We start from the raw sequence: 14299 nt of genomic DNA on the forward strand, positions 1-14299 counted from the left end.
CTGCATCTAAAAAGGAGTGATCACACCTTGGAGAGCTGTTGCACCAAGTGGAGTGACATGAATCATGGCTCCAACACGAGATATGTCAATTGAAACAAAGGAGAGGATTATCAAACTGTTAAAAGAGGGTAAATCATCACGCAATGTTGCAAAAGATGTTGGTTGTTCACAGTCAGCTGTTTCTAAACTCTGGACCAAATACAAACAACATGGGAAGGTTGCTAAAGGCAAACATACTGGTAGACCAAGGAAGACATCAAAGCGTCAAGACAGAAAACTTAAAGCAATATGTCTCTAAAATTGAAAATGCACAACAAAACAAATGAGGAATGAATGGGAGGAAACTGGAGTCAACGTCTGGGACCGAACTGTAAGAAACCGCATAAAGGAAATGGGATTTACATACAGAAAAGCTAAACGAAAGCCATCATTAACACCTAAACAGAAAAAAACAAGGTTACAATGGGCTAAGAAAAAGCAATCGTGAACTGTGGATGACTGGATGAAAGTCATATTCAGTGATGAATCTCGAATCTGCATTGGGCAAGGTGATGATGCTGGAACTTTTGTTTGGTGCCATTCCAATGAGATTTATGAATGCATATATAATGCATCTTGCCATAGAGCAAAAACTGTGAAAACATTCCTTGCAAAAAGACACATAGGGTCAATGTCATGGCCTGCAAATAGTCCGGATCTTAATCCAATTGGAAATCTTTGGTGGAAGTTGAAAAAAATGGTCCATGACAAGGCTCCAACCTGCAAAGCTGATCTGGCAACAGCAATCAGAGAAAGTTGGAGCCAGATTGATGAAGAGTACTGTTTGTCACTCATTAAGTCCATACCTCAGACTGCAAGCTGTTATAAAAGCCAGAGGTGGTGCAACAAAATACTAGTGATGTGTTAGAGCGTTCTTTTGTTTTTCATGATTCCATAATTTTTTCCTCAGAATTGAGTGATTCCATATTTTTTTCCTCTGCTTGGTCTAAAAAAGTAACCGTTACTGACTGCCACAGTTTTTTTTCCTGATTTCTTATAGTGTTTTTTAAAGCCAGAAAGTTGCCATTTGAAATGACTTTAGTTTTGTGTCATGTCTGTGATCTGCTTTTTTCTACAAAATTAAACAACTGAATGAACATCCTCCGAGGCCGGTGACTCCATAATTTTTGCCAGGGGTTGTAGGTGGAAAGATTATATCTCCACAATGGCCTGGGAACGCCTCGAGATCCCTCAGTCAGAGGTGGTCAATGTGGCACGGGAAAGGAAAGCTGTTGCCCCCGCGACCAGAACCCAGAAAAGCGGTTGAAGATGAGTGCATGAATGAGACATCAGAATAAGCCAAAAGTGCCATTGCTTACCTTCAAAAATATAATTCAGGAAAAACCAGGGACCTTCTTCAGGGTTTTACCAATGTGTTGCCACCGCTCATATTTTGTTCACCAGTGAGGGCAGCATCACATACAGTAGGAATAAGCACAGCACAGGAGGCCAAAAGAAGAAACCAGCTGTTGTTTGCATAGCACAAATAGCACAGCATACCTTTTGTGATCTGAACCACTATTTATGACCGTATTAACAAATTGCGAACTGAGCATAAAGTTCAAATCGATACATTTATCTATTACACTGTCTACGACTATCAAACATGGTGATTTTGTTTTTACATCTTGTTAACTTTCCAAGCCTCATGAGAGCCTACCACCCACCTCTGAACTTCAACAAGAGTTTAAAGATGCAGAAGTACCAATTAGACAAATTTAATTAAACTGATTCATGTGGCAGCACGGTGGCTTAGTGGTTAGCACTGTTGCCTCACAGTGAGAAGGTCATGGGTGCAATTCCGTTTCTGTGTGTAGCTGGCACGTTCTCCCCGTGTTTGCGTGAGTTTTCTCTGGGTGCTCCAGTTTCCTCCCACATCCAAAGACATGCGGATTAGGTGGATTGGAATCTTTAAATTGTCCATACGTTTGCGAGTGGGTGTGAATGTTTGTCTGTTTGTGGCCTTGTGACAGACTGGCATCCTGTACTGGGTGTACCCCGCCTTGCGCTCTATGACTACTGGGATAGGCTCCAGCCGCCCACAACCCTTGATTGAATTAAGCAGTTGAAGATGAGTGTGTATGTTAAAATGAGGCCACTGACCAGTCCATAGTACATTTAGATCAATTCAGTGGTCTGTGTATCAATATAGTCACATCTCTTCCTTGAAAATTTATTTTTGATTTGTATCTGTTATTTGCTATATCCCTACTAACCAGTGAATGAGACCAGAGCTGGAATAACTGAGTGGTTATTTAAGGAGCCCTTGAAGAGGCTTACTGCAGGTGTGTAAAATTTAAATATCATAAAAAGTTCCATTACTTCTGTCAAGTATTTCAAGGAGTGAAATTTTTACATATTCTAGTTTCAGTACATAGAAATTTAAATGTAGTCATTTTTCTTTTTATTTTAATTTTGATAATTACAGCCTACACCATCCAAACAATAGAAAATGTATATGTCAAAATATTAGAATATTTCAGAAGATCAGTTCAAAGAAGGACTTGGTTTCAGTTCAGAAGGTACCCGGTTCAAACTCCACCCCTGTCACATTTCTCCATGTAATGTGGAGTTGCATCAGCAAGGGCGTCCGGCATAAAACTTGTGCCAAATCAACATGTAGATCCACCTTGGATCTGCTGTGGCGACCCTGAAAGAAAACAAAGGAGCAGCCGAAGGGACTTGCTTTAATACAGAAAACTTCTGAAAAAGTATGTTCATTTACACACTCAGTATTTGGTTATGGCTCCTTTTGAATGAATTCCTGTATCAGTGTGGTGTGAAGGCGATCAGCCTCTGGCACTACTGAGGTGTTCTGGAAGTCCAGGTCGGTTTGACAGCACCCTTCAACTCATCTGGATTGTTCTTCTTGACAATACCCTTAAAAAAAAATTATGAGGGCTCGTCTGTGGATCAATTAAGTCCAGTAACACCATGGTCAGCAAATGAGGTACTAGTAGTTTTGGCACTGTGGGCAAATGCCAAGTCCTGCTGGAAGAGGTAATTATCATCTCCATAAGGCTTGTACGCAGATAGAAACATTAAGTCTTCTACAATCTCCTGGTAGAGAGCAAGGTTGACTTTGGACTTGATAAAACACAGTGAACCAACACCAGCAGAAGCAAGGCACCCCAAACCATCACTGACTGTGGAAACTTCACACTCGACATCAAGCAACTTGGATTTTGTGTGTCTCCTCTCTTCTGCCAGACTATGGGACCTTGATTTCCAAATGAAAGGCAAAATTTACTTTAATGTGAAAACAGGACCTTGGACCACTGATCAACAGCCCAGTTATTTTTCTCCTTAGCCCAGGTAAGATGCTTCTAACATTGGCCACATTTACATGGCCATAATAATCAGATAACTGTTAGTAATCAAATAACTGTAATAATCTGATCTCTTCCATTTACATGCACTTCAGTAAACCCATAATTGGAAAAACTGGGTTTGCATGATTTGAGTTCATTCGTTGGACTTCTTTGGAAGTGGAGAAAGAAGAAAGGGCAGCTCCTGAAGAAAAAGCATGGACTGAAAAAAGATCTCTCTCTCTCTCTCTCTGTCTGTCTGTCTCACTCTCTGTGTCCCGCAGAGTTGACGTCCTTGCACTCGAAATGTGATGTCATGGTTTTAATATATTTGTCTATAAACCGCATAGATCCCCAAAACATTTGCTCTTTAGAACACTGAAACAACACACAGGGTCATTGAAGGACACTTGGGCGTCCTGTCAGATTTTTTTTTTGTTTGGACACACATCTGAACTTTGAGATGTGATGAAGGATGTTTACAAGGAGCGATGAGACAGCACCTCTGGAAATGTGAGCGATAACTGGTTTTACACATGCACAGTTGTAAAACAACAAAATAAATCTGACTAATGGTATACATGTACCTAAGAAATCGGAATATTGGGGAGAAATCCAGATGTGTTAATCTGACTCCTCATAATCAGATAACAGCAGTTATCAGATAAAGCATATCGGATTTTGCTGTTTACATGACCACTTAATAATCAGATAGCAACCGGAATTTTATGTGCATGCAAATGGGGCTATTGTCTTTGGTTTTGGAATGGCTTGACACAATGAATGTGACCACTGTATTCCATTTTCAGGGACAAATCTGTGCATGGTGACTATTGATGGACTGACCCCATCCTCAGTGCATGCCTTATGAAGCTGCCAATTTCTTTAATCTTCTTAAGGCTGCAGTCATCCCTGTTTCTTGTGTATCTTTTCTGACTACACCTTTCCCTTCCAGCCAACTTTCCACGTATATGCTCTCTTACAGCACTTTGTGAACACCCAGGCCTTTCAGTAATGTCCTTCTGTGACTTAACCTTGTGGAAAGTGTCCATGAGTGTCTTCTGGACAACTGTCACTTCAGCAGTCTCACCCATGATTGCAGTTGTGTGTATTAAGCCAACTTTGAGAGATTCATGGTATTCATACTGCATAAATAATGACTTAAAATAAAATAGTCTAATATTTTGAGATATGCGTTTTCTATTTTTTTGGAGCTATATCCTAATTTCTTTTATATGCACCAGTATGTGAGTTTTGTGAGAGTGTCAGCTATGACACCATGATCACTGCGGTGCATTTTCCAAAGCATGATCCAGCATATATGTTCCTCACTGCTGAGAACCTCAGCAGCTGTATTTGGCTAAGGGGATGCCCACATAACACCTGGATGCAGCAGCTTAGATGGTTACATTGTAGAAACAAGGATGGCTTGCAGGTCTGCCTGGGTGATTTGCCAGATGAAACCCAAAGCAGTTCCATGAGGTCATGGATCCACCACCAGTGCGTTTCAAGACCCAGCCTCCATTCTTCAAGTCCAATCTATTTGTCTTACAGAATGTTGCACAACACACAAAAGTATCCTATAAAACCAAAGTACAGCTGAATATCTGTACAGTAAATAGCACACTTCTTGTAGTGGTGAAACATTCATCAGAGACCTATCACAATGTTCACATTCTGTCAACTGATGCAGCTGTGCTGTTCTCTCATCATCTCCCAATGCTAGGTGTCATGAACAGAATTTTAACAGCACATAACAAGAAACGTATGGCAGCTGGAGCATGTAGGATAAACAAAGCATTGGAAAACTACCAAGCACCATGGAGCCAATAGTGATACATCGTAAAATAGTCAAATCTGTCCCAATTGCAATCTTCTTGATCAGCTCAGAGAAAAATGATATCACAAGTATTATACCTCCATACCTCCACCATTACTTCACACTTATCTTTGTAACTACAAACCCAATTCCAATGAAGTTGGGACATTGTGTAAAATGTAAATAAAAACAGAATACAATGATTTTCAAATCCTCTTCAATCTATATTCAATTGAATATACCACAAAGACAAGATATTTAATGTTCAAACTGATAAACTTTATTGTTTTTGTGCAATTATTTGCTCATTTTGAAATGGATGCCTGCAACATGTTTCAAAAAAGCTGGGACAGTGGTATGTTTACCACTGTGTTACATCACCTTTCCTTCTAACAACACTCAATAAACGTTTGGAAACTGAGGACACTAATTGTTGAAGCTTTGTAGGTGGAATTCTTTCCCATTCTTGCTTGATGTACCACTAAGACATCTGTGATGGCACCATCAATGCTGAAAGGTACATCCAGGTTTTGGAGCAACACATGCTGCCATCCAAGCAACATCTTTTTCAGGGACGTCCCTGCTTACTTCAGAAAGACAATGCCAAGCCACATTCTGCATGTGTTACGACAGCGTGGCTTCGTAGTAAAAGAGTGAGGGTACTAGAATGGCCGGCCTGCAGTCCAGACCTGTCGCCCACTGAAAATGTGTGGCACATTATGAAGCACAAAATACGACAACGGAGACCCTGGACTGTTGAACAACTGAAGTCGTACATCAAGCAAGAATGGGAAAGAATCCATTTCAAAATGAGCAAATATTTGCACAAAAACAATAAAGTTTATCAGTTTGAACATTAAATGTCTTGTCTTTGTGGTGTATTCAATTGAAAATAGGTTGAGGAGGATTTGCAAATCATTGTATTCTGTTTTATTTACATTTTACACAACGTCCCAACTTCATTGGAATTGGGGTTGTATTACAGATAAACACTACAAAACAGATTTTCTTGAAACTTGGTGAAAGTGCCAAGGAAGAAACTACTAATGTTTGTAGTAAATCCAATCCTTTAACATTGCAAAATGGAGCATTTAATTTTTTTTCAACATTTTTGAGAAGATATCATATAGATATTAGCATTTGACATATGACTGTGCATTATCTCTTGAGAAATTTTAAAAAATGCCATCTCTCACAATTTTTAAGAAAGTAGGAGGGGGCGATCATGGTGGAGTCCCTTTAATCAGAGAGTAGCGACAACAGAGAACGTGCCATTTTGGGGCCAATTGTGCTGAACTACTGAACAAACCTTTTATATTTTCAACTTTTTTATCATTTAACCACATACAGCAACACATCCAGATACAGGTACTATCAAAATAAATGTAAAAAGTAGTTAAGATATGAAATTTATATGAATTTACAATTTATGATGATTCATTTAATTAATTTGAATCCTGATTTATGCTTCTGCACATCTGTAACTCCATGTCATGCAATGACACGCATGACAGTTTTAAAGTTCTCCGTTGCTAGATTATGCTTTATTCTGGACTAATTTCTCCCTCAGCAAGCTTTTCTTTCTACAATCATCACCTCCAATTCAAAGGTAAGCTGTCCAATTTCTTTTTTTTCCAACTCCGTGTTGTAAATTTGCGGACTTTTCTGCCAAATGTATGTGATCCTGAAATGTAATCAGCATGCAAAAACTATTCAAATATGAGCGGAAAGAGAGAAAGCAGAAAAGTGTCAAATCACAGCATTTTGTGGTGTTTGATTTAACAGGTGCACGTCAGGCTGCAGGTCGAGTGTAAGCACGGTTTGAAAAAATAAACTGTCGGTCTTCTAATCACGGAAATGACTCCGGTCCCACTTTACTGGAATCTGCAAGTTTCAGAGTGCTGAACTTTAATTTTGTGCCTATGTTATTCCGCACATCCAGACTGATCGGTCTGGTACGTGCGAGGGGTTTTTAATGGAAATACATTGCGATTGGACAGGACATTTTATCCTATGTAAGCGAAAATCCATTAAACAAAATCCGTTAAATACAGTGTTTATTACATGGAGAACAATACAAAAACATCTGGTTTATATGATGATGGTTTAGGTGAGTTTTACTGTACATGGGACTGACGAATAAATTTACCTCTCAAAACTGTGAAGATGATGTCGGCTTCCATCCGACACGGCTGACTTCATTTTTCTTCTGTTCGGATCTGAAGGTACATCTTGAACTCCTTGTTGTGTCTATTTATGCATCCAAATGCACAGCAACCCAGCATTTTCAGCGAATAAATAAATGAAATAGCTGGATTTACATGCAGACAGATAAACAGCGAATGCTATTTTGGCCACAAGATGGCACCACAAGTCGCATGACTGTTTTTTTCGGCTTATCATGTGGCTACTCTCTGAATAAAGGGACTCTAGTTCCTGGCTCCTCCCCCTTAATTGGGCTTGCTCCAGAATGCAATGGATTCTTCCTTTGCCCATACCTCTACCTTTCACAAGTTTCCATGAAAATCGATTCTGCAGTTTTTGCATAGTCCTGACAAGGACAAAGGGCTCCCAAAACATGACCCCCCCAGCAAAGGTAATGATATATTTTAGTGGTTGGCACTGTTACCTCACAGTGGGAAGGTTACATGTTTGCATGTTCTTCCATTTGTTTGTGTGTGTTCCCTCCAGGTGCTCCGGCTTCCTCCCACCTCCAAAGACATGGAAGTTGAGGCCCAGTGACAAAGGACTTAATGAAGGGCAACAGAGCCCAAACGAAACAAGAAATCTGGACTTTCGTTGACATCATTTAGCCTTCGCACAGATTCGTTCGTGCAGCTGGCGCTTCTTTGGGATTTTTAAACTGTCGAAAAATTTGAAAGAATGCCGCTGAAAACCACAATTCATCCGTATTATGTTTTATTGTCATTCTTGGCGATTTTTCATAGTTTGCTTAGTTTTTGTACTGTTAGGGTTTAGTTTGACTTCATTCGACCGGCTGAATGTTTTCACACACTGCAGAAGCCGGTTTGTGAATGCTTTTCTGGAGGAGAGATGCAGCTCCTCTGCGGGGAGCCGGTGTGTGGTGTGGGGCTTCTGCTGCTGTGTGTACAAGTGTGGCTGCTGTCACGCCATAGTGCTGGCCAGCCAGGAAGAATTTGTCAACCTCCTCTGGCAGTGCACGGCAGTCCGTGATCGTGGTGTTGTTGCAGCACTGCTCGCAGCTGAGGAGAGAGTTGTTGCACAAAAAAATCCAGACGGAGCTGCAGCATTCTGTCCATGAACTCTGAAGGGCTTGCTGTCTTCCAGCCTGTGCAGAGAGAAAAGCCTGCTGGCCCTTTCAGTCTGGCAGTTCAAACGTTTTGAGAAAGTGATCCTTGATCACTGTGTATTTGTTCGCAGCGGGGGGGCTTTGCAGGAGCGCAATCAGCCTCGTTTCCATGTCGCTGCTGAGAGCCGACGCGATCCTTGATGGCTGTGTATTTGTTCGCAGCAGGGGGGCTTTGAAGGAGCGCGATCAGCCTTGTTTCCGTGGAGTTGCTGATGGCCGACATGATCCTTGATGGCTGTGTATTTATTTGCAGCTGGGGGGCTTTGCAAGAGTGAGATAAGCCTTGTTTCTGTGTCGCTGCTGCATGCTGACATGATCCTTGATGGTTGCGTATTTGTTTGCAGCAGGGGGGCTTCGCAGGAGTGGGATAAGCCTCATTTCCGTGGAGCCGAGTGCCGACACGATGTAATAATATTTTGTGTCGTCTGCAGTGATCTCTCAGAGTGAACTCAGCCTCGGTTTGTGCAAACCAGGCGGCAGTTTACAGAAGCGTGACTGTGAGCATCAAGTGTAGAAAATGTTCCAGCAGTAGAGGACATTCACGTGTGAACAGCTTTGATCCACAAAGGTGTGACAAATAAAAACAGAAAACCCAGCGTGTGTTACAACACATCCAAACACTGAATGCATTGAAGTGCAGTGAAACGTGTGTGTGTGTGTCTGATATACGTACACAGCACCTGTGCATGCGTGATCTGAACTGGTAATCCAACCCGCGTGCGTGTGTGTGACTAACTGCATGATCAGAAACACACTCTCTCTCTCTCTCTCTCTCTCTCTCTCTCTCATATCACTGACAGACAACCTCCCCACCACAAACAAATGTGGGTGGTGTGTGAAACTCTCAGTAAACACTGCCATGAGATGTAAACTTTTTTTGGTCCTTTCACAAGAAGGCAAACATAAATGAATGAAAAAACCGGGACGATAGCTCTCCTCCACATCTGCGCCATCAGCAAAATGAATAAAAATGACTTGTCAGATTATCCAGACTCGGGTTTATGACCATCAGACAAACGAATCACTGGATGAGCTGTGCTCAAGTTATTGTGTAATGATGAGTAAAAGCCTGGACATGAACAAGTTTTCTAACTTGACACAAAACATTTGAACAAGCCTTTAAAAGAACTCCCCTTCATAAAGACTAAAGCACCAAGCAGTGTCAGCTCTATGCCATTCACGGTTTCAAAACACAATACAATAAAACAGATTCCCTTGCAGGAAGACTGCAGTTTTTCCTTTTCCTCATTTGATAATTTCAGGTTAAATGATGGGACCCATAACTGGAATAATTATTGCATTAAAAGTCCTCTTTTTTTTTTGTTTGTTTGCAAGTTCTCACCTGTCCATCCTGACCAACATGCACTTGGTGGATCTGAAGGTTTCCCTGAGACACAGAGAGAGAGAGAGAGAGAGAGAGAGAGAGAGAGAGAGAGAGAGAGAGAGAGAGAGAGAGAGAGAGAGAGAAACAACATATCACAACAGTCTGAGGGCACATAAGAAACAATTTAAAGCTGATGCCTTTCAGCATTTTACACATAACCTCAAAAAATACATCTCTTTGACTTACTCTATATACACTCTCAAAGGATAACTTATTAAGTCGTAACATGTACCTTAAAAAGTATGACTGAATGGATGTCCTTCACTGTGCTTACTTCACTGAAATCCCAACCAACCCATAAAGGGGTTAAAAGATGGAGCATGGCCAAGTCTGTACAGGACATGGGCGGGACCACCATATATACTGTATATGCCCGTCTGAGGACCCAGGGTCAAGCATCAGCCCACCCCCTTTTTTGAAGAAAGTTGGTTAAACACACACCTGAAATTAAATTAAATGGAATACATTTAATGAATAGGACAAAAAAATGGACACAATCAGGTGAGTTATTTGTGATATATTTTTAAATTTGTGATTAGACATTTTATTGAAATTGGCATTCCAATGTACATTGATATCAGCCATGCTCGAGCATCCGTCCACCCCCTCTTCAGGCAGAATTTTGTGTGGAGGGCTCTGGGCCCTCTGATGGGAGAACGAAGTATATGTGTGTGTGTGTGTGTGTGTGTGTGTGTGTGTGTGTGTGTGTGTGTGTGTGTGTGTACACACACATACACTGGCCAAACCTTGTGAGATATCACCAATAGGTTTTCTATCATGACCCACAAGAGATGTTTTGAAGCCCAGAAACTACTGGGTGTTGTCATGTTGAGGGTGCTTACTCTGCCTACTTCATGCCCAACCCATACTTTAATAAACAGGTGGCATGTGGGTGAAACTCTGCATGACCTGGGGTGGACAAATGAAGCCCAAACACGCCCCATCGTCAGAGTCACTGAACAGGATTAGGTAAAAGGTTAACCTCAGTTCAGGTGTTAATCTAAATCATAATCTAAAGTAAATCATATTTTGAGGTCTCATGATGTCTGCCTTTGTTGTACATACTAAAAATTATGACTCATTTATTTCCTCAGTAATTGTGTAATTCAGTAATAAGATGACAATTTCTCTTGATGGAAATACTGGAGCACAGACATCTTAGAAGGACAACTAGCCACAAAATAAGCAATATTATTAGGATATTTGCATTGAAATGCCTAGAAAACAAAGACACAGTCCTTTGAACAGGTAGCAGTCACAGCCAGCAGCGACAAGAACTCTGGACTCAGATCAGCAGCACTCCACAAGTACAAAACCGCACAGCAAGCCAAATTATCTCAGAAAATTATGATAAAATTCTCGGAATGGACAAATCCAGTCGAGTTCACAACAACTAGCAGCCTAGTGGGCTTTGAACTTGGCTCAGCAGCACACACAATTGTCACTTAAAGTGACCATGCACAGAATTATTTATAACTCTATGTCTTATGATATCTTAAAAGGATGGGTTATAAATCTTATTAAAATAAAATAAAGGCAGAAGTCTGTATTTCAACCCAGGAATTCAAGAAAAAAAAAAACTTTCCTAGTTTTAAACAGTCTAAGTGGGTCTTCAAGCACAGACTTCAGATTTTGCAAGATGTGATTTAATGCATCATGCAGGCACACACATGTTCTGCCATAAATAGCAGTGTAAATTCACAATCGATTTGTGACCATGGCTTTTATTTTACTAGCCCACAGCCTTGGCTGACTGCTCACACCGCACTTTTTTTTTAACCAAGTCACAATATTAATCTTATTCATAGCTTCAGTGGTAACTAATGAGCTTTGTGCGTTGCTCAGTGTACATCATGATTGGTTGTAGGTCCAGCCTATTCCATCCAGTGATAACAGTTGGTGACCATTAGTCTGGCTTAGCCAAGCCATCATTTAAATCCTTGTAAAATAAAAAATAAATAAAATCACAAATACAAACTGTTATTGCATCACTATCATACTGCAGGAAAAATTCTTAAACTCTGCCCTCCACCACTGATATGAACAAGGCCTCATGAGGGAAGACAATATAGGCTATATTTAGCCAAACTCCAGCTTTGCCTTGATAACTGAATTTCATGTATATGTATGTCCAGTGCAGACTGAGCTGACATATGGACAGAGAGCAATGTAATCTCTCAAACAGCTCATTTCCTTTTCAGGCACACTAAAACCAATAACTCTGATGAAAGGGGCCCATTCCTAATGAAAACATATTCGGCGAATGGCAGTTGGGTGAAGTGGGATTTTGTTGCTAAGCTTTGAATTCCACAAAACAAACAATATCATGGAATAGGAAGGAGAAAAAAAAATCTGGGCACAGCCACAAAGAGCAGGAAAGGCTTTAGAGCTTTTCTGCCTCCAACTTCTCTCTCACTCAATCGTGCAATTTGTCTGTGCTGTTTAGCACAAGTGAAATGAGGAAAACGGTTGGCTAAGGTGTCAAATGTTGTTGCAAAAACTCCCATGCATGTATGGAAAGTATAGACAGTGCATGATCGCATCTGCATAAGTGCACAACCACTGGCGCCTTAAGATAAATGGATAACCCACATCCTTAAAAAAAATACAAAAACATAAAGATTGAAAGTGATGCAGAAATTCCTCCATCACTTGGTGTGGTTTTGAATTACATTCTCATGTCAAGTGGCAGTCTGTGTGCATGCAATGATGTCTGGAAGGGTACATGAGACATCTGGATATGTGGAAGCAAAAGTCCACATGCACAAGCAGGCAGCTATAAACATGCAGGCGCTCCATGACTGTTGTGGAGTGTAGTCAGTGTGGTAATTACCGGGGCCTGGAGGAATGTCATCTACAGCCCTCTACTTCCATTTCCTGTTAGTTGTGGTTTCACAAGCAGCCCGTGTGCTAGTGCACTACATACAGACCAGAGGTGATTTCTCTAAGACTGCAAGGGAAGCTCAGCTTCCCCTAAAATGTCAAAAAATTAAGTGGTCAAATATGTACGGTCTGTTAATGTTTCATCGACTACAAATGCATTCGAACACGTTCATTTTGAAGACGAGTTTGTTCAGAATCAGCTACTTATCACAAATTGACTGACTCTATTTTGTTAACTTCTCATAAATCTTTTTCTCAAATAGTCTGCGGTCAGTGAATTTGACCGTAGAAGGCAAGTGTCCGTTCACTTCAATGGGACTGCCTGGAAAGGTTCTTTTCATTTCCTCGAAACTCAACGGTCATTGGATAAATGCCATGATTTTGTCCCGTCCCCGTACGTCCAGTGTCTCTGCAGGTGAATGAAGCTGTGGGCGGGCCTGGACACTGGAGTTCTGCACAATGATTAATTTGCACATTTTTGCGTATTTATGCATTTTAAAAATTTGTTCCAAAGTGTTGTGCGTGTGCTATAAATCAGTCTATTTTAAAGGCGCACATGAGATGTCACAGTGCTACCAAAAAAAAACAAACAAACAAAATGAGTCAAAATCTTTGGAAAGACAATAGACACGGACGAAACTGGTGATTTTGATGCCAGGAACATTCACAGATCGCAGGCATCAGGTACCGGATTAGGCGTTATGTGAGATCCAGGCGAATTACTCTCTGCTACGTTCTTCAGTAAGTTAAGTGTTTAAGGTTGTTGCACTTCAACTAACGTCCCGGTTCACAACACAACATCAAAGTATTCATGATTGGAAGTCTATCCGGGCACATTTGTCACTGATGTACTTTATTGACGGAAATTAGTGATGGAGAAACTGAAGTGTTTTGAACCACTGAATCAAGACGAAGCAATGGTTCAGTGTTTCGAACCATTTTGATACAATTAGGTATGGCAACATCTGCTGGCCAACCTTTAACATAACCTTTGCATGGAACAATAAAAGGCAAGATGTCATGAAATAGTCTGACTCTGTTATGTATGTTTAATAATAAAGGTTCTATGTGCTTCTTGAAATTTTTGATGGTATTTTTGTTTAAAAACATTAATAATACACTTTCTAAGGGATTATTAAAGTTCTAAATAAGCTTCTATCTAATCTAATCTAATGTAATGGTATTGTGCCACCATAAAAATACCGTATGTAACGGAGATATAAAGTGCGAAATGCATTCACATGTTTTACCCATTGTTTAATTAGTTTTACTTTTCCCCATTGGTTCCGCTTTGTCCTGTATTTGGAAAAGTAGTAGACGCAGCCATGTAACTCTGTACACACATGACCCCATCAGATTTCAGAAGCTATGCACAGTAGGCCCTGATGACTAATTAGTAATTAGTACTTGGCTGGGAGACCACTTAGGAACATCAGGAGATGCAGAAGTTTCTCTGTGTAGAACTGGATGTGTCAGGAAGGGCATCCAGCACATTAACCTGTGCCAAATCCCTGTGTGCATCTCCACCAAATCCG

General features: G+C 40.7%; 1 protein-coding gene across 2 annotated transcripts in view; it reads right to left on the reverse strand.

Moving 5' to 3' along the window:
• The window catches only part of banp (BTG3 associated nuclear protein), a 162430-nt gene that overhangs the window by 79249 nt on the left and 68882 nt on the right, over positions 1-14299 (reverse strand). For both annotated transcript variants that reach the window (XM_034176811.1, XM_034176810.1), the window contains exon 11: positions 9840-9884. In XM_034176811.1, coding sequence (XP_034032702.1) covers positions 9840-9884 — 45 coding nt within the window. The remainder of the gene's footprint in view (positions 1-9839; positions 9885-14299) is intronic.

The sequence above is a fragment of the Thalassophryne amazonica genome, chromosome 8 (assembly GCF_902500255.1).
Source record: "Thalassophryne amazonica chromosome 8, fThaAma1.1, whole genome shotgun sequence".
NCBI lineage: Eukaryota > Metazoa > Chordata > Actinopteri > Batrachoidiformes > Batrachoididae > Thalassophryne > Thalassophryne amazonica.